Genomic DNA, 18878 nt, shown 5'->3' on the forward strand with positions numbered 1-18878 from the left:
GGACTTCAGGCAGAGCCGAAACTATTGTTTTGTTAGACTTAGCCAGTACTCTACAATTAGCTCCCCAGTTCTCCACTACAAAAGGACTTTTGGGGGGGAAAGCAACAGTAGCATTCGGTCCTCTGCACAAAGACCAAGAGACTGAGTCTTTGTGGCTCTTGTCTAAAGTACAAGGAGGAATCAGAGTGGGATTGAGAGTATGATAAATCCTCTCCTGGGTACACAGGCCAATTATAGTTACTATGGAAAACTAATAGTAATTACTGTATTGCTCTTTGCTTGCAGCATAAAGTTGCTCCTTTAAAGGAAAACACAAAGTGTCAGTAAGAACAGAAAAGTAAATTAGTAAATATTTAGCAACATAAACTGCCTTTTTTGGCACCAGAATCCAGTGCTTGTTTTCTTCTACTTGGCCAGTGTCAGCTGAGCCACCTGGTCTGCTAGCTGATCAGTTTTCATCTCCAGGTAGCAGAGCTTGATGTCTGTTCTGTTATAAAGCTTCACCCATTTAGCTGGAAGGACCTGTAGGGATGGAAACACACGCATACCGACTTCCCCGTGTTACGAGATCTACAGGACTCTGCCAAGTATCATCTCCCAGTGGATCTCTGTGCAAAACTCAAGGATAAGATGACTTTGGTTCTTTCTTCTGAAAATGTTTCTCAGTTGGAGTACAGTGATTCATCACAGTTTAGAAAATTATAGGTAAACATAGTTCACATAATCAAATTTTGGAGGGTAGACTCCTGACTCCCCCTTTTTTGTTTTTTAAGAAGACTTTTAAAGGTATGATGTGCCCATTCAACAATTACCTGACCGGTTGGATTATAAGGTATTCATGTTTTATGTTGGATATTTTAATGCTGAGGGAAGGCTTGAGTAGAATGGGCAAGATACCCTGGGCCATTATCAGTTTTAATTTGCTGAGGCCAACCCAAATGACTGAAGGCTTCAAGCCAATGGGTTTGTATATTTTTAGCAGATTCTCCTGTTAAAGTAGATGCATGTAGGGCACCAGAGTGAGTATCAATAGAAATGTGAATGCATTTGAATTTTCCAAAGGGAACATAATGAGTGACATCTGTTTGCCAAATCATTTGAGAGCTTAGTCCTCTAGGGTTAACTCCTGTGGATGGAGGTGCCTTAGTAAGGGCTTGGCAGTCAGGGCATTCTTTAACAATTTGCCTAGCTTGAGAATGATAAAGAAACAGTCTTTTAACTTTTTCTATTACTTTTTCTGTTTAGCTTTGGGGGTCTGATTTTTGCCCTTCTGGAAGGGCTCCTTTAAGCTCTTCACCTTTGGCTTTCTAGTTTGCAATAGGTAGGGAGCAGTTGGCTGAAAAATAGCCTCAGTTTTATTATTATTTTTAATATATTTTATTGATTATGCCATTACATTTGTTCTATTCCCTCCTTCATTCCCCTCCACCCTGCACACCCCTCCCCCACCATTCCCCCCTTTAGTCTATGACCATGTGTCTAAAAGTTCTTTAGATTCTATATTTCCCCTACTATTCATGCCCTCCCCCCATCTATTTTCTATCTACCATCTATGCTACTTATTTTCTCTACCTTCTCCCCCCTTCTCCTTCTCCCACTCCCCTGTTGCTAACCCTCCATGCAATCTTCATTTCTATGGTTCTGCTCCTGATCTAGCTGTCCTCTTAGTTTGATTTTGTTTTAGGTGTGGTTGTTAATAACTGTGAGTTTGCTGTCCTTTCACTGTTCATCTTTTTTATCTTCTTTTTCTTAGGTAATAAAAGTGCCATTTTTTTCTTTACTTGGAAAGACAGGCCCTCTGCTGTTTTTGCAAGCTGCAATGAGTTAGAGGGGGACAAACCAGTTCCCTACCCCTCAGTGCTTTGGGGGATGTGAGTGAGAACGCCGTGTCTGGTCTAGAGAGGACAGGGGCTGATCCAAGTGCTGCTCAAGCCCCCTGGGGCAGGAGTTGGCTCTGACCTAACCCAGACCCTGCAAGACCTCCCAGGCTATTCTGAATCAGACGGGACTCCCAGTCCCCAGCTACATCTACACATACCCACCACATTCATAGTATGGGTCCCAAAGTGCACGTTCCTCACAATGCACCTAATTGCATACTTCTCAGTGTCCATGATATTTGCATATGCGGTCCTATTCTGATGTAAAAATCACCTACATTCAGGAAAATAAGTAGTTTGTATAGGATAGATATGTATAATAATGATGTCCATGTGCTAAAAACCCCTTCCATTATATGTTAATTCACTAAATCATTCATCGATGTTGCATGAGCCAAGTACTTGTTCTGGGCCAAGTAGTAAGTTAAGCAACAGGATTAAGAGTAGGCTGAGCCACAGTCCAGATGTTTAACTTAAATTAATCAAACTAACCTGCTCAGCCTAAAAATAAAAGAGAGACAGACACCTGCTTCCACCTGCTTCCAGTCAACAAGTACAGTGCCTGCCTAGTTGAGTTCCCTGGAGGAAGGGCATCACCTGGAACCCGATAAAACACAAATCCTCTGGCTGAATCCCAGACCTACCGAGGCAGAAACTGTGGGAGTAGAATCCTGGGATCTGTGGTTTAACCAGCCATCCAGGTGACTCTGACGTACGGCTAAAATTCTGAGAACCACTGAGTGAGCACAAGCCTCAAAATAAGATATGAATTTAGCATTCCTTACCTCAATCTAAATTTAGTAGAATACTTTTCATACTGTAAGCATCTCACCATGATGAATGAGTCTCGGTGTTTAAAGATGTGAAGTACCACCCAAATATAAGCCACCTACATCATTTAAAGTTCAATAAGAAAAACCATGATCTTTGCAACCAGGGAAGAAAGACTGGCTGTGCCGGATTTAAAGAAAGGAAGCACATGGCTCTCCAACAAGACGCCTTCCTGCGGGATTTTCAAAGATAACTTTGCCACAATGCTGTTCACCTTACCCTCTGACTTTAGAACCTAGCCTTCCTGTAAAATATGATATGGCTGTATCCTTAAAAGTAGCCCACACAGTTCAATAATCCAGGTTACAAATTTAAAAACATGGGTATTTGTTTGTACATGTCATGTTAAATGTAAATGGCAAAAAATTCTTGCCAGAGGAAAAGCTTCCATCTAGAAAAACTGGGGCCACACGAACTTTGAAACCAGAGAAAGTCACACTTCCTTCTGTGTTCACTCTCAGGCACTCCTGCTCCTAGCAATCACCCAATTGTTTAGATTGGGGGAAGGGACAGGGACCCTGATGGAGTAGAAAGAAAGCAGGTTTGAGAGGTCACAGACCTGAACTTGAATCGCTACTGCAAGGACTCAGGCAAGTCACAAAACCTCCTTTAAGAGAAATGATGCTCTGTCACAGAACTAAGAGGAAATACCCAGAGAAGGTTAAAATTACCTATGTTTTCAGTGCTTCACCTATATATTAAATACTAGAAACAGGCAGTGAAATTTCCTTTGAAAAACATTAAATTACAGAATTTTCTCGGCGCCTTCCCCTCACCAAGGATATAAACCTCCAGCTACAAAAACCTAATTTCCAACACCTAATGGCTAGTACACTAGGGGCATGGTGCCCTCTGCTGTTGGAAAGTAGGACCTGCATGCCACCTCAGCTCTGCTCTGCAATAAACAGTTTTACAAATCACAATACGAACGGGGATAAGGACCTTAGAAACTGTTTGATCCGTGATGCTCAGCTTAACAGACTGAACTCAAAGATCAGGTGAGTCATGAGTCAGAAGCAGAGTTGGAACTTCTAATTATTTTTGTAATTTGGTTCCCAGGACTCACTAGTCAACAATAGTTCTGTAAAAGCAGCCTAGGCACGATCTCAGAAAGGAAACACACAGCTAGTCACACACAGCAGTCCTTTCTAGAATGCGGCCCAAGAAATGTCTTAATTATATTGTATTGACTATGCTATTATAGTTGTCCTGATTTCCCCCCCTCTGATCCTCTCCTCCCAGCACCTGCCACTCCCTCAGGCAGTCCTCCCATTGTTCGTTTCCACAGGTCATGTGTGTAAGTTCTTTGCTTACTGTGCTTTACAACCCCATGGATATTCTGTAACTACCTATTTGTACTTCGTAGTCCCCTCAACCATTCTCCCACACACTCCCCATCTCTTTATCTTTAACCTTCAGCATTTTACTTATGGGTCTTGGAGTGGGTTTCTCTGTGTCCATCTTACTCTCTGGGCTTCCTGAACTTAAAAGTCTATTTCCTTCACCAAATTAGGAATGTGTCTTTCTTTATTTTTTCAACTAGATTTCCAATTTCTTGCTCTTTCTCTTCTCCTTCTGGTACCCCTACGAAGTGAATGTTGGATTGCTTAAAGTTGCCCCACAGGCTGCTTACATTGTCCTCACATTTTTGGATTCTCTTTTCTCGTTGTTCCGATCTGTTGTGCTCTGACATGCCCTGTAGCTGTCCACTGGGTGCACTGGAACATGGATGGGGTTTCCCAGGTGCTGCAGGCCAAATTCAGCCCCCACCTGTGTGTTGCCCGGGTCACCCTGCCTGAGCTATAAAGCAGTCTGAGATGGTGCTACTTGTGCTGGGCTTGGAGATTCCCAGGTGAAGCCATGCTGTGGATCTAATCTGGTCCATTAGTGCTGGGCCTGGGGTTTACTGAGGCCAGCTGTTGCTTGTTTGAGAGGATTTAGGAAGTTGCTAAGCATGAGCCAAGACCAGTCATTCCTCTGGAAAAGCAGCTTGGTGGTCCCCTAAGTTGGGTAGGGTAGAGTCTCTGGGGATTCCAAGGGGGGTTAAACAGTGTTAGCCAGGTTCCTGGAATATTAGATATGGCACCTGCCTGCTGGCTCTTTGGGGAGAGGGCCCTGAAAAGAGACGATGGTCTCTGCTCACCTTGATGCCATACACTTCAGCCTCCCCCTGCACCCGACTAGTGCCCCTCAAGCTGCCACCCTGACGCCGGGGCTCAGAGGGAGTGAGTGTGAGTGCGTGAGCTCATGTGTGGTTTCTTTAAGAGCAAATCTTCAAGAGCCCCATGTTTGGGGCTCCAGAAGTTTCTTCCACCAACTCAATCCCCACTGGTTTTTGCAGCCAGAAGTTGTGAGGACTTATCTTCCTGGCACTGGAACCCTGGGCTGGAGCCTGGTGTGCAGCTGGAACTCCTTGCCCCTGAGACAGCCCTCCAAAAACAGCCCATTCCACATCGGCACCCCTCCTACCAGTCTGTATGGATGTGGTTCTTTAATTCCATAGTTGTCGCACTTCCATTCACCTAGATATCTGTTGGCTTTGAGCAATGGTTGTTCTATATTTTTGTTGTACTTTTGTTGTGTTGCGTGAAGAGGCAAGCCTTGTCTGCCTATGCCGCCATCTTGACTAGAAGTCAGTCCAAAAATTTTTAAGAGATGCTCTCTCTCCTTCACCAAGTAGAGGAGAAAGAGATCCATGAGATTGGTAAGCAAGAAGGTACAAAAAGGACATTCTTCAAATAAAGTTTATTGTGACAGAAAATAACTACTTGAACCTTAAGACTTGAAAACGGAGTTCATATCTAGAAAAGCCTGTGAGAACATCAGATCTGGTAGACACAGTTTGGGTGGCCATTTGGGAGCAGCGGCAGGGCAGGGCAGAGTACCTGGGATGTGCCTGGCCCTGTGCTGGTGCTTCCCACAGGTCACTGCATCATCCTGCCAGTCACCCTCTGGGGCACTCTGACCACATCAGTGTTACAACAAGGATGTCAAAGCTCAAAGAGGTCAGATAACTTGCCCAAGCTAACACAACTAATGAATAAAAGTCAAATATAATTCTTTCTCATGTGCTTTTATGCTCTACCCAATCCCACCTCCAACAAACCCCAGTCTGCTTCTGTCAGCATAACACACTACTGCAGACAGGGGCTGACTACAAAGTGCAAACTTTGTCAGGGGACACGAGGGTACCCCCAGCCACTTCCTAACAGTTACACTGAAGAATGTGTGGAGTATCAGTGTTTTCACAGACCTGACTCAATAACTGTTACTATACTACTATTAGTAACTCCTTTCATTGGGCCGCTGTTAAAAAAAAAATCACATTGACTCTTACTCAGCAGCCGTAGTTTTAGAAAACTCAGTATACAGTTGGCTTATTTATACACCCAGACATATGATAATTGATAACTAATATTTTACTAAAGATAGAAAAGTAACTCAGAGATGTACAGGACAAAAAACAATGGACTCACACCTCCAATATACCAAAGTACCCTCAAGGAAGGTGCCCTGGTTTCCAAGCCAGTTTTTCATCTAGAGGTGCTAAAATGAAGGAAGATATTTTTCTTCCCTTTGATGTGCGTCCTATATTAATTCTGACATTCTGGCACTGCACTGTTAGAGTTCCTGAGTGGAGACTGACACCATTTCTGCAGAAGTTGATTTCCCCTGAAAGAGTGAACACCTTCATGTTGGAAAGAAGTAAGTTCTCAAAGAAGGGACCAAAACCTGGAAGGAAGGTGAGTGTTAGGTAAGCCCTCACCTAGAGTTGGAGAGTGGTAGATGTCTACAAGTGGAGTCCTACTAAGTTGTCCCTCACACAGTAGTAGCCAAGAGCTGGGACAAGATGGGAGAGCAAGACATATCTTAGGAGTCAGATCTTGGGTGACTCCCATTTATTTCCACCTCATTATGTCAGGCCATTAAAAAGTCCTGCTTAAATGTTCCATCTTTGTCCATCTCCATGCTGAAGATATCAGGAAGAAATGGAGACTCAATTTGACTTACAGAATTAAAATAAAAGAAACCTGTATTCCTTGAGCACAGTATATGGAAACAAGTGAAGTAATCCCAAGTCCCTCTAAGAGGAAGGTGAATATGAAAAACAGAATTGCCTTTCTCTACCCACAGGGATGCTCTCCTCATTGTCAACCTTAGCAGGTCTAGTTCCCACTTTAACAAGGAAAATGAGAGCTTCTTCAGAGAGACTCTTGAAATGAAATCATTGTTCTATGTATTAAGACACGGACCTTCTTCGCATATTTCACACACACCTTTGTCCATATTTACCAGGAGAGAGAATGCTATACCCTCACATACTTTTTTTGTAGTCTGCCTGAACCTTGAAAAGGAGGCCTTTATTTAAAGAGAAATAGTTAAGTGGGAGAAAAGAATACACGAGACATAGGAGAGTCTACCTTGGAAAAAGTGTGGCTACGTCTAGCCTATCTTAATAAATGGATAGTTAAAATGGCAAGAACACAATAGCTACCACAGTGCTCCTGTACAAGACAGATACAAGGTCTGTACAAAAAGCATCCAGCCAGGAGCTATGAAAAATAGAAACATTTACTGAAGAAGATATAAGATACAAGAAACATTGTACATAGGACAATGATGCCTCAGTCCCATTCAAAGGAGGACCTCACACAGTTCTCCCAATCGCCACCAGCTGCCCCATTGAAGTTTTCTAAATCTCATCAACAATCTGAAATCTCTTCCCTTTCACAGGTGATTTTAGTTTTCGGAAAGGCCATAAGTTCCCGGGTGCCAAATATGGGCTAAGAGGAGCTGAGTCACCTGACTTGATATTTCACCCCCAAACTGCATGAGAAATGATGCAGGAGCAGGCAAGTTGTCCTGATGAAGCTGTCAGTCACCAGTTGCCCATGGCTGCGGCCTTCTGAATCTTCTGAATAGTTTCCATGGAAGAATGTTTAAGCTTAACACAAAATGTGATGCAGACCTGGCTGGTGTAGTTCAGTGGATTGAGCACAGGCCTGCGAACCAGACAATCGCGGTTTGATTCCCAGTCAGGGCACATGCCTGGGTTGCAGACCAGTTCCCTGCAGGCCAATTCCCAGCAGGGGATGCACAAAAGGCAACCATACATTGATGTTTCTCTCCCTCTCTCCTTCCCTTCCCTTCTAAAGATAAATAAATAAAATCTTTTTAAAAAAACTATTAAAAAAAAGTGATGCAGATTTGTTGCTCTGCTCAGTAATTTTGAACAGCCACACGGTACACATACTTACTCAATAGCATCTACCACCCCCCACTGACTGGTACAGTGAAGTTGTCATTGTTACACATGTGCATTCCAGTCCACTCTCTTTGGTTGCCCAATTTACCAATGTCACACAAACTGTTCTCATTATATTAGCAATGGTTAGACTTTTTCCGGAGAGACCTTGTACTTTATATATAAACACAGTTCAAATCTTTTACCTCAGTGGTTCCCCAAATTACTTACATTAAAATTTTCAGCCCCAGATGGTGTGGCTCAGTGGATTGAGAGCTGGCCTACAAACCAAAGGGGCTCCAGTTCAATTCCCAGTCAGGGCACATGCCTGGGTTGCAGGCCAGGTCCCCGGTGAGGGCCATCTAAGAAGAGAGCACACATTGATGTCTCTGTCCCTCTCTTTCTTTCTCCCTTTCCCTCTCTCTAAAAATAAATAAAATCTTTAAAAATTTTTTCATAGATGTGCTCTATTTTAGTAGTCAGTGCTTGAGAAAAAAAGGAGAAGTTATCACAAATTCAATACTGGTATAAATTAATATTATACAACAGAATCTGGTTACATTTTTAAAATGCACTTGGTAGGAAAATGGATTCAAACACACCGTCCAATAGCTGTGCATGGCTCACTAACCCCCTTTGCTCTGACCAGGTCTGAGAGGCCCAAAAAGAAAATTACATTCTAATTTACCAAAATCCTATGAAATCAAAATACTCTCTCCTCTACTGCTGCAGCTGAAGTGGAGATACCCTGCCCGTGAGAACACTGAAAATGTAATAAAACAAGAAATAACGTTTAGTCAAGCAGAGTTAAGTTTCACCATGTAAAGATTCTGGCACCACCCTCTGGCTAGACAACTCTGAGAAGCACCACCTGATCGATAACTTGCAATGGCTTCGGGAACTTTGGCGCACTAGAATTATGTGGCCCCCGCTTAAGCGCTCAAATTAGAGAGAACCTGCTGCTGTGATTATGAAATATGTCAATTGTACATCATAAATGTTTCACCAACAGAGGGCACCGTAGCATAAGAAGTAAAGTGGGAGAGACCATTAAGTTCTAAACAGATTCATAAAATTTTAGGGCAGGAAGGGAACTTAGATCTCCCATCCAAACTCTTAAATGAAAACAAACAAACAAACAAACAAACATAAAACAGAGATCCAGAAATGCCAATTATTTAAAAACCTTATTTCTTTAAGTAAAGACATATTTATGTAACTTAAATATGATGTTCATCATCCTTTCAAGGCAGGAATTAAAATCTATGCTGTTAGAAGTCAGGACAGTTGTCAGTCACCCTTGCAGGGGAAAAATGACTCTAAAAAAAATGATGGGGAGATGGAGTTAAGACACTGCATTTTCCCATATGCATAATAGGATAATTAACAAATAGCTTAGTTAATATTTGAGTTCCTTTAAGACATATTTTCTATTTTAAGACATATTTTATCATGTAAACCTTATGTTTACATTTCTATTTCAGTGTAGTCATCTGTAAATTATATAGCACCAAATCACATGTACATAGAATGTTTCTTTCATTTAAAAATATGTATTGTGTACTCTTAAGTGACAGGCATTAAGGAAAGAGGACAGAGGAGGATACAATTCCTCTCTCGAGTGTTGAACCCAACGAAAGTGGGGAATGTACTAATAAAACGAGTGCATGATGTTGGGCTCAGGTACTATATACAAAGTGCTGTGGAGTTCTGGAGAGGAGGTGACCATCCTGCCTGAGGAAATCGTGGAGGCTGCACCAAGGAGGTGACATCGGAGCTGAACCTTGATAAGTGACAAAAACTTCTGACGTACAGAAGAGGAAGAAGAGCACTTCAAGCAAAGGGACCACGATGAACTGTGTAAGCAAACATACGGCAGGAGGTACATAGTTTATATGGGTAAGATTAGATTCATCAGGCTGCCATTAGATACAGACATGAAACTCTTTCTATAAAAAGAAACCTGGAGAAAACCTTACAACCAAAGATACATGGAAGAAGGCACATCACCACAACATACTCGTAGGGAGTGCGGAGAGGGCACGAGAGGGCTGGCTGGGTTCCTCGGTGGCTGCTGAAGTTGCAGAGAGACATTTCAGCAGCTGGGGGCTTCTCTCTGTGAAATATCAGGTCTAAACCCCAACCTGGTCTCCCCAGCCTACAGCACAAGAGCTGTAGGAACCCAAATAACGTACAGCTGTGAAAAGCAGTGGGGTTTCTGTCCACCAGAGTAAGACCACTCCAGGTACAGAAAGCCTCTTAAAGGGCCGACACACAAAATTCTGTTTGCAGTCACTTACCCTGGGCTCAGGCAAAGGAAGAGCAGAATAGACTAGAGAAGAGTCTGGGGTTAGTGGCTCTGGGGAAAGAACTGATGACAGCAGCCAGGATCCTGGTGCTGATCCCATGCTGCTGGAACCATCTTTCTGAGGCAGAGCACTCCTCACTGAATGGCATCAGCCTGAGGGGAAGCGATGGCCCCGCCCACAAGAATTACTCTGCCCCACACTGTGGGTTTTTTAAAGTATATTTTATTGATTATGTAATTACAGTTGTACCATTTCCCCCCCTTTATCACCCTCTGACCTGTACCCCCCTCCCACCAGCATTACCCTACCCCTTAGTTCATGTCTGTGCATTGTACATATAAGTCCTTTGGCTTTTCCATTTCCTATATTATTCTTAACCGCCCCCTATCTATTTTGTACCTACCATTTATGCTTCTTACTCCCTGCACCTTTTCACCCATTCTTCCCCCTCCTTCTCCCCACTGATAACCCTCCTTGTGATCTATGATTCTTACGCCCTGTTGCTGAGGAGTACAGCTGCAAGACATTCACTAATTAACCCTACAGAAAGCCTGCAAGCCGAGGCAGATCACTGGGAGCTCTGAGATTTTAACTGATCTTCCCCAAGGCGTGGTGCTGATAAAAGCTGGCCTTGGTGCACAGTTTGGTTCTTTCTTCACACAAAACAGGCCAAGCATAGAGAGCCACACGCTATGGATCAAAATGGTAAGACAAAAAAACAGGTCCCAAAGGAAAGAAAAGAGGATTCTCCAGAAAAAGACCTAGGTGCAATGTAGGCAAGCAATTTATCAGATAGAGTGTTTAGAGTAATGATTATAAGGATATACAACATGAAAAAAGACATAGAAACCATAAAAAAGGACCAGTCAAAAATAAACAATGCAATATCTGAAATAAATAACACACTGAAAGAATAAACAGTTGGTTAGATGAAGCAGAGTGTCAAATCAGTAATTTGGAAGACAAATTAGAAAAAATCACATAAGCAGAGCAGCAAAAAAAAAAAAGTTTAAAAACGAGGAGAGCTTAAGAAACCTTGGGGACAACATGAAGCTTAAAAACATCCACATCATTAGAACACCAGAAGAAGAGAGTGAGCAAGGGATCAAGACATATTTGAAAAAAATAATGACTGAAATGTCCCTAATCTGGTGAAGGAGAAAAGCACACAAGTCCAGGAAGCTCAGAGCATCCCTAACAAGTTGGAAGCAAGGAGGCCTACACCAAACTACAGGATAATAAAAATGGCAAGACCTAAAAACAAGAAGAGGATCTTAAAAGCCACAACAGAAAAGCAGGTAGTTACCTACAAGGTACCACCAATTAGACTGCCATCTGTTGATTTCTCAACAGACACAGTTTAGGCCTAAAGGGAATGGAGTGAGATATTCAAGGTGATGAAAAGTAAGGACTTGTAACCAAGACTACTTTGCCCAAGAAGACTGTCATTGAAAATTGGAGAAATAAGGAGCTTCCCAGACCAGGTAAAGCTAAAGGAGTTTGTTAACACCAAACCAGTACTGCAACAAATGTAAAAGGTCTTGCTTTGAAAAGATGATGACAAAGAAGAACAACAACAACAACAAAGACGACAAGAAGGAGAAAGAGAAGAATAAATAATGAAGGAAAATAGTCTAACAATAAAATGGCACTACATACATATACATATCTGTCAATAATCACCTTAACTGTAAATGGCTTAAATGCTCCAACCAGAAATCATACAGTAACTGAATGGATAAGAAAATAAGATCCATAAACAGGCTACTTCCAAGAGACCTACATCTGATCAAAAGATACACACAGACTAAAAATAAAGGATTGGAAAAGGATATTTCAAGCATGAAAAGGGAAAAAAAGCTGAGAGTAGCAGTACTTATATTCAACAAAATAACCTTTAAAATCAAAGCTGTCATAAGAGACAAAGGAGGACACAATATAATGATAAAGGCAACAATCCAGTAAGAGTATATAACCCTAATAAACATTTACACATCCAACATGGAAGCACCTAATATGTAAAACAAATCTCAATGGACATAAAAAGAGAGATTGACAGAAATACAGTCATAATCAGATGTTTTAACACCCTTTTGACTTCAATGGATATATATTCCAGAAAGAACATCAACAAGCAGACACCTCCTGTGTCTCCGTGTGACACATCCAGTGTGGCATTAAATGACAATCATTAAATGACAACCTACAAGTGTTCCCCTTAAGATGGGGATGATACATAAAAAGAAAAACAACGAATGGCAGGATGTTACCATAAAACCGAGAAAGAGAACAACCAACACCCTTTCACACCCCGGGCCCTCTTATTCAACCATCTTTCGCTCCTCCCACCCCTTTCCCCATAGTACTGGATGTTCTAGCCAAAGCAATCAGAAAAGGAGAAATAACAACTGATACCAAAGATATACAAAGGATTATAAGAAAATACTATGAATAAATAGTCTGCTATGAACTTTGGGTGCATAGCAGCACAATATACAGTAGCCAAGTGCTGGAAGCAACCTAAGGGCCCAACAGTAAATGACTGGATCAAAAAACTGAGGTACATTTACACAATGCAGAAGAAAAAAGGAAGGAGCTTCTACCCTTTGTGACAGCATGGGTGAGACTGGAGAGCATTATGCTAAGTGAAATAAACCAGGTGGTGAAACACAAATACCATATGATCTCACTTACAAGCAGAACCTAATCCACAAAACAAACAATGCAAGCAATATAGAACAAGAGACACTGAAATAAAGAACAAACTTACAGTAACCAGAGGTGGTTAAAACTGAACAAACTCAGAGGTGGGGGGAATAACAGTAGAAAGAAGGGAAAGGGTCATCAAGGAACATGTATAAAGGACCCATGGACAAAGCCAAAAGGGTGGAAGGATGGACGGTGGGAGGGGGAAGTAGTGGCAGGAAAATGGAAACTGTATATGAACAATAATAAAAAAATTAGGAAAAAATTATGAATGAACACATGCCAAAACTGGACAACCTGGATGAAATGGATAAATTCTAGAAACATACAATTTCCTAAACCAAATCAAGAAGAACCAGAGAGTCAGAATAAATATATTACATCTAGTGTAGTTGAAGCAGTAATCAAAAAAACTCCCAACAAACAGAAGCCCTGGACCAGATGGCTTCACAGGTGAATTCTACCAAACATTGCAGGAAGAATTCCAGATCCAGGGATCCTCTTCCCCTTCCAAACTATTTCAAAAAATTCAAGAAGAGGCACACTTTCCAAGCTCATTTTAGGAGGCCAGCATTATTCTAAATCCAAAACCAGATACAGACACTACAAAAAAAGAAAATTTTAGGCCAATGTCCCTAATGAACATAGATACTAAAATCCTCAACAAAATATTACCAAACCCAAAACAGTATTGCATCAAAAAGGTCATATACCATGATCAAGTGGGATTTATCTAGGAATGCAAAGTTGATACAATATTCAGAAATCAGTAAATATGATTCACCACACAAACAAAGTGAAGTATAAAAATCATATGACCATATCAAAAGATGCAGAAAAGGCATTTGATAAAATCCAGCATTGATTTATGATTTAAAAAATACTCAGCTAAGTGGGAATGGAGGGAGCACACCTAAACATAACAAAGGCCATATATGACAAGCCCACTGCCAGCATCATATGCAGTGGGCAAAACCTACAAGTGTTCCCCTTAAGATGGGAAACAAGAAAAGGATGTCCATTTTCGCCTCTCTTATTTAACATAGTACTGGATGTCCTAGCCAAAGCAATCAGAAAAGAAGAAATAAAAGGCATCCAAATTGGAAAGGAAGACATAAAGATGTTTTTATTTGCAGATGACATGTTATTATACATAGAGAACCCCAAAGATTCCACCAAAAACTACTGGAAATGATCAATGAATTCAGCAAAGTAGCAGCATGCAAAATTAACTTCCCTTTTTGTTAGTTCATTATTGGCATATAAAAATGCAACTGATTTCTGGATATCAAGAAAACAATCCCATTTGCAATTGCTTCAAAAAGAATATAATACCTAGGAATAAACCTAACTAAGGGTATAAAAGAACTACTCAGAAAATTATAAGACACTGTAGATAGAAATTTAAAAAGATACAAATAAGTAGACGCACATCCCAGGTTCATGGGTAGGAAGAATTAACATCCTGAAAATGTCCATGCTACACAAAGCAATTGATAGATTCAACACAATTCCTATCAAGGTTCCAATGATGTATATTTCACAGAACTAGAACAAATATTTTAAAATGTATATGGAACCACAAAAAGCCCTGCAAAGCAACAGTGATCCTAAGAATGAAGAACAAATTTGGAGGAATCACGCAACCTAATATAAAACTATACTATAAGGCCATAGAAATCAAAACAGTATAGTTCCAGCATAAAAACAGACACATGGATAAATAGGACAGAATGGAAAGCCCAGAAATATACCCACACCTTTATGGTCAATTAATATTCAATAGATGAAGTACATCAAATGGGTTAAGATAATTTATTCAAAATTCAAATTCAAATTCAAAATGGATTAAAGACTTAAACATCAGACTCAAAAGCATAGGAGGAAACATTGTCGAAGGAAACATAGGCAGCAAAATCTCAGACATTGTTCATATATCTAATATTTTATTGGATGTATTGCTCAAGGCAGAGGAAACAAAAGAAAAAACAAACAAATGGGACTACATCAAACTAAAAGGCTTTTCCACAGCAAAAGAAAACATCAAAAAATAAAAAGATAACCCACACAATGGAAGAACATATTTGCCAATACATCCGAAAAAGGGATTAATATCTAAAATTCATCAAGAACTTACAAGATTTGACACCAAAAACACAAACAATACTATTAAAAATGTACAAAGGACCCGAGTAAACCTTTCTCCAAATATGATATGCAGATGGCCAAATGATATATGAAAAGATGCTCAACATTGCTAATTATCAGAGAAATGCAAGTTAAAACCACAATGAGAAATCATTTATCATCAATAAATCAACAAACAAGTGATGGTGAGGATGTGGAGAAGGGAACCCTTTTGCACCATTGGTGGGATTACAGATGGTGCAGCCACTGTGGAAAGCAGTATGGAGATACCTCAAAAAATTAAAAAAGAATCTTTTTTTTGTCCCAGTGATATCACTTCTGAGAATATATCCGAAGGAACCCCAAACACTGATTCAAAACAAGATAAGCACTCCTGTGTTCAGTGCAGAGTTGTTTACTACTGTCAAGATATGGAAGCAGCTCAAGTGTCCATCAGCAGATGAGTACATAAAACAACTACGGGACATTTACATAGCCAAATACTACTTGGTCATAATAAAGAAGAATGTTTTATCCTTTGTGACAGTATGAATGGACCTGGGGAACATTATGCTAAGTGAAATAAGCCAGTCAGAGAAAGACAAATGCCATGATTTCATTCATATGTAGAATCTAATAAACAAACTGAACTAACAACCAAAATAGAGACAGACTCATAAAAAGCAGGATAACATCTTGCGGGGAGCAGGTAGGGCGTGGAGGGATTGAGCAAAAAAGAAAAAGAACTCATGGACATGGACAACAGGAAGCAGTTTGGGGAAGAGAAGGCTACAAGGGGACTAAATGGTAATGGAGAAATTACAATAAAAATAAAAAGAAATCTGACTTAAATCTAAAATTACCTCTCTAAACCAGAGGTGAATGAAATCAGTCCACTAGAAATAGAGCTTTAATGAGGCAAAGACTTTAGTCTGTTTTGCCCATTGATAAATCCCCAGAGACCAGAATAGGTCTAGCAAATAGTAGACCAGCGAATATGTAGAGAATGAAGGAATGTATGCATACATCTTAGCTCCACAATAGATATCAAAACAGACCAAAACCAGCTTCAAAGAACAGCATGACTCAAACCAATGAGAATGGAGAGCAAAATTCCCAAGATCAAGTTTGTACAGGTTCTTTTATTGGACAAGTCTGTTACTGGCTTTGGCAGAGTTGCAGAATGCTGTAGTTAGAGGTCCCTTTTGCCCAGTGACAAATCACATGCCTAAGGGAAAACCCAAGCATAAAATCTAAGACCAGTTCATAAAGTTTAGGCTTACTTAGACTGCTGAGGAAGCAGGAACTGCATGCCCTCTGCTGGAGGTAGAAACAAAATAAATAACTACAAATTAATATACACAAGAAGCCAGAATCTTGCTGGAGGGTCAGGGAAGGACTAATAGCATTTCAACGAAGTACAGAAGCTAAAATATCCCTGATCTTATGACAGGCTTAGTCACAGTGTTTCGGACTGGAAAGCACCTGCAGTTGTGCCTCTCAGCCAGTGCAGTTATTTAACCTACACGACAGCTTCCTGTGAAAGGTATAGCATATGGCTCATTCAACAGCAAACTTGAGTCCTGTAATCCTAAATGTGCTACAAAATGTTGATCTGATCAAGATGTAAAATACATTTCTTTCAACAACAACATTTTATGAAGAAGGAAGAAACTGGAAAAGTATAATGCCCAAGGGCAATAAATGATCAGGTGGATTAGTTAAGACTATTGATGAAAAGGAAGATTTCGTGATGCAGAGACATCCCGAGGTGGCAGGAGGGGATGGGGTCCACAGCACAGATGGAGGGGTCTGACCTGGACAGGAGAGAAACCCTCCTCCAGTGGGAAACAGGGTGGTGCAGAAGGAAACACATTTCTAAATGGAAAGAGGGGAAGTGAAGGGATTCTACTAAAACCCTCTCCACAACATCCTAGTTTTTTAATCAGTGAAACTGGAGGCAAGGCTGCCTATTAAAGAGTAAAATGGCACAGTGTGGCAATGCTTGGAAGACAGAGGAAAAAGTATAGCATGGAAAAAAGAACTGATGCTTAAATCTTCAGGGAGTCCCTGATGGTTAAGGTTGGATTTGCAGGCACAGCAACCTGCCTGGATGTCAGTTCACTCCAGCAAAAATCCACAACCCAGGGCTACAGGGAGAGCCGTTTCACGGCTGGATCACACTAGGATGGGAATTTCATAAAGAGGCTGTGACAGATGGGCAGAGGCAAGAGGACTGAGATCATCCCTGATCTCCATGTCACCATGAACACCCAGACCAATGAAGTCCTCTCCAGCTTAGACAAATGCTGCCAAAATCTGCTTGCTCACTTGCAAGGGAATCTAAACTACGGTACAGTTATTCCATTTTAAGGAATGGAAAATGTTGCCAGAACTCATATGTATAATATATAACCATTTCCATGGTAATCTTATAAAAGTCATTTAATGCTGTACATTACTGAACAAAGCTTTATAGGTTTATATTCTGTTGTTAAATATATGATATATTATTCTCGTTTCTCTTTCTTTATATGCTATTGCTGAATGCCTCTACATATAAAACATTCTCCTCCTAGCACTACCGCAATCATATTTAATGCCAGATCTGAGATGGAAGATGGTAACGTGACAGGAGAGTAAGAAGCTGGGAAAAGCCCTGGGCATGTGGAAAGGGGGAGCTGAGAAACAAAAATTAAACACAAACAAACAATTTAACAACTTAACAGCCAGCCAGTGAATGGCAAGACCTTACCTTCCCTACCAAAGGAGTTGGTACCTCTCCTCCTTAACCAGAAAATACATAGCTTAAATAACCCTCATCTGGGAAATAGAGAACACAGACCCAGTTAATGCCATTTGTGCCACCTAAAACCAAAGACAGATGAAATAAGAGGAATAAATTTAAAAAAAAACACCATTAGAGCCAGACAGACCCAAGACACAAGTAAAACACTGAAGCAGACCAAGAACCATCCCAATCTCCTCTATATGCTCCTTTTCATGCATCAGCACATTAACACCACACCTGGACAGCTGATGAATATTCTGCTGAAACCCTCCCCTAAGGGTCTCACCAACAGGAGAGACAAAAACCCTCAAGACAAAGACCAGATGCAGGCTCGCTCCAGAGCACGCCCATGCCCCTTCCCAGGCATGAACTTTGTACTTCCTCCTAAACTCTAAGGGTCCCAAGGAGACTTGCAGCCAGGGGAACAGTGGGCAGCAGCAGCTCATCCCCAGCTTACCCCGATCCTGTCTCCAGGGCCCCCTTTTCTCTGACCTCCCAGTGAGCTAACAGCTCTGCCTTGGCTCACTTCTGTCACTGTGACCTTCGCTTCCCAGTGAGCTAATAGCAGCCCTGCTTTGGCTCACTCATTTCCTGTAATGTTTGTAGGGAGCCAAAGCAGAGCATACCTAGGCTCTCCTATTACTTCTTCTACCCTAAGTCCTTCCTTTGTTTCACTGTTCCTCACTTTAATAAACATACTCTCAAAATCACCTGGACTCCTGTTGTGAAATCTTTACCTTACAAAGTCTAGAACCCACACACTAGAGGCTGGCCTGAGGCAGACATGCTCTGGGTTGGTCCCTGTCCAATAACAGTATCTGGTGTCATGTCATAGGCCCCACCCCTACCCCCTAAAGAGACAGAAGCATGCATCTCACATAGAGGAGTACACCCCTGCATGTAATTCATAATCTGATCTTCCATACTACCCTCCTCCAAAGGGACAGTCCTCCTGCAGAGGGCTCCAATGACTTCCCAAATCTCTTCTC

General features: G+C 41.2%; 1 protein-coding gene across 1 annotated transcript in view; it reads right to left on the bottom strand.

Annotated features, from left to right (window-relative positions):
- LOC128628248 (lysosomal Pro-X carboxypeptidase-like) overlaps nucleotides 1-18878 on the bottom strand; it is a 64950-nt gene that overhangs the window by 36311 nt on the left and 9761 nt on the right. Inside the window, exon 2 of the mRNA XM_053670734.1 lies at nucleotides 18347-18447. Coding sequence (XP_053526709.1) covers nucleotides 18347-18447 — 101 coding nt within the window. The remainder of the gene's footprint in view (nucleotides 1-18346; nucleotides 18448-18878) is intronic.

This window comes from Artibeus jamaicensis, unplaced genomic scaffold (genome assembly GCF_021234435.1).
Source record: "Artibeus jamaicensis isolate MK-2021 breed Jamaican fruit bat unplaced genomic scaffold, CSHL_Jam_final contig_64, whole genome shotgun sequence".
Classification (NCBI taxonomy): domain Eukaryota; kingdom Metazoa; phylum Chordata; class Mammalia; order Chiroptera; family Phyllostomidae; genus Artibeus; species Artibeus jamaicensis.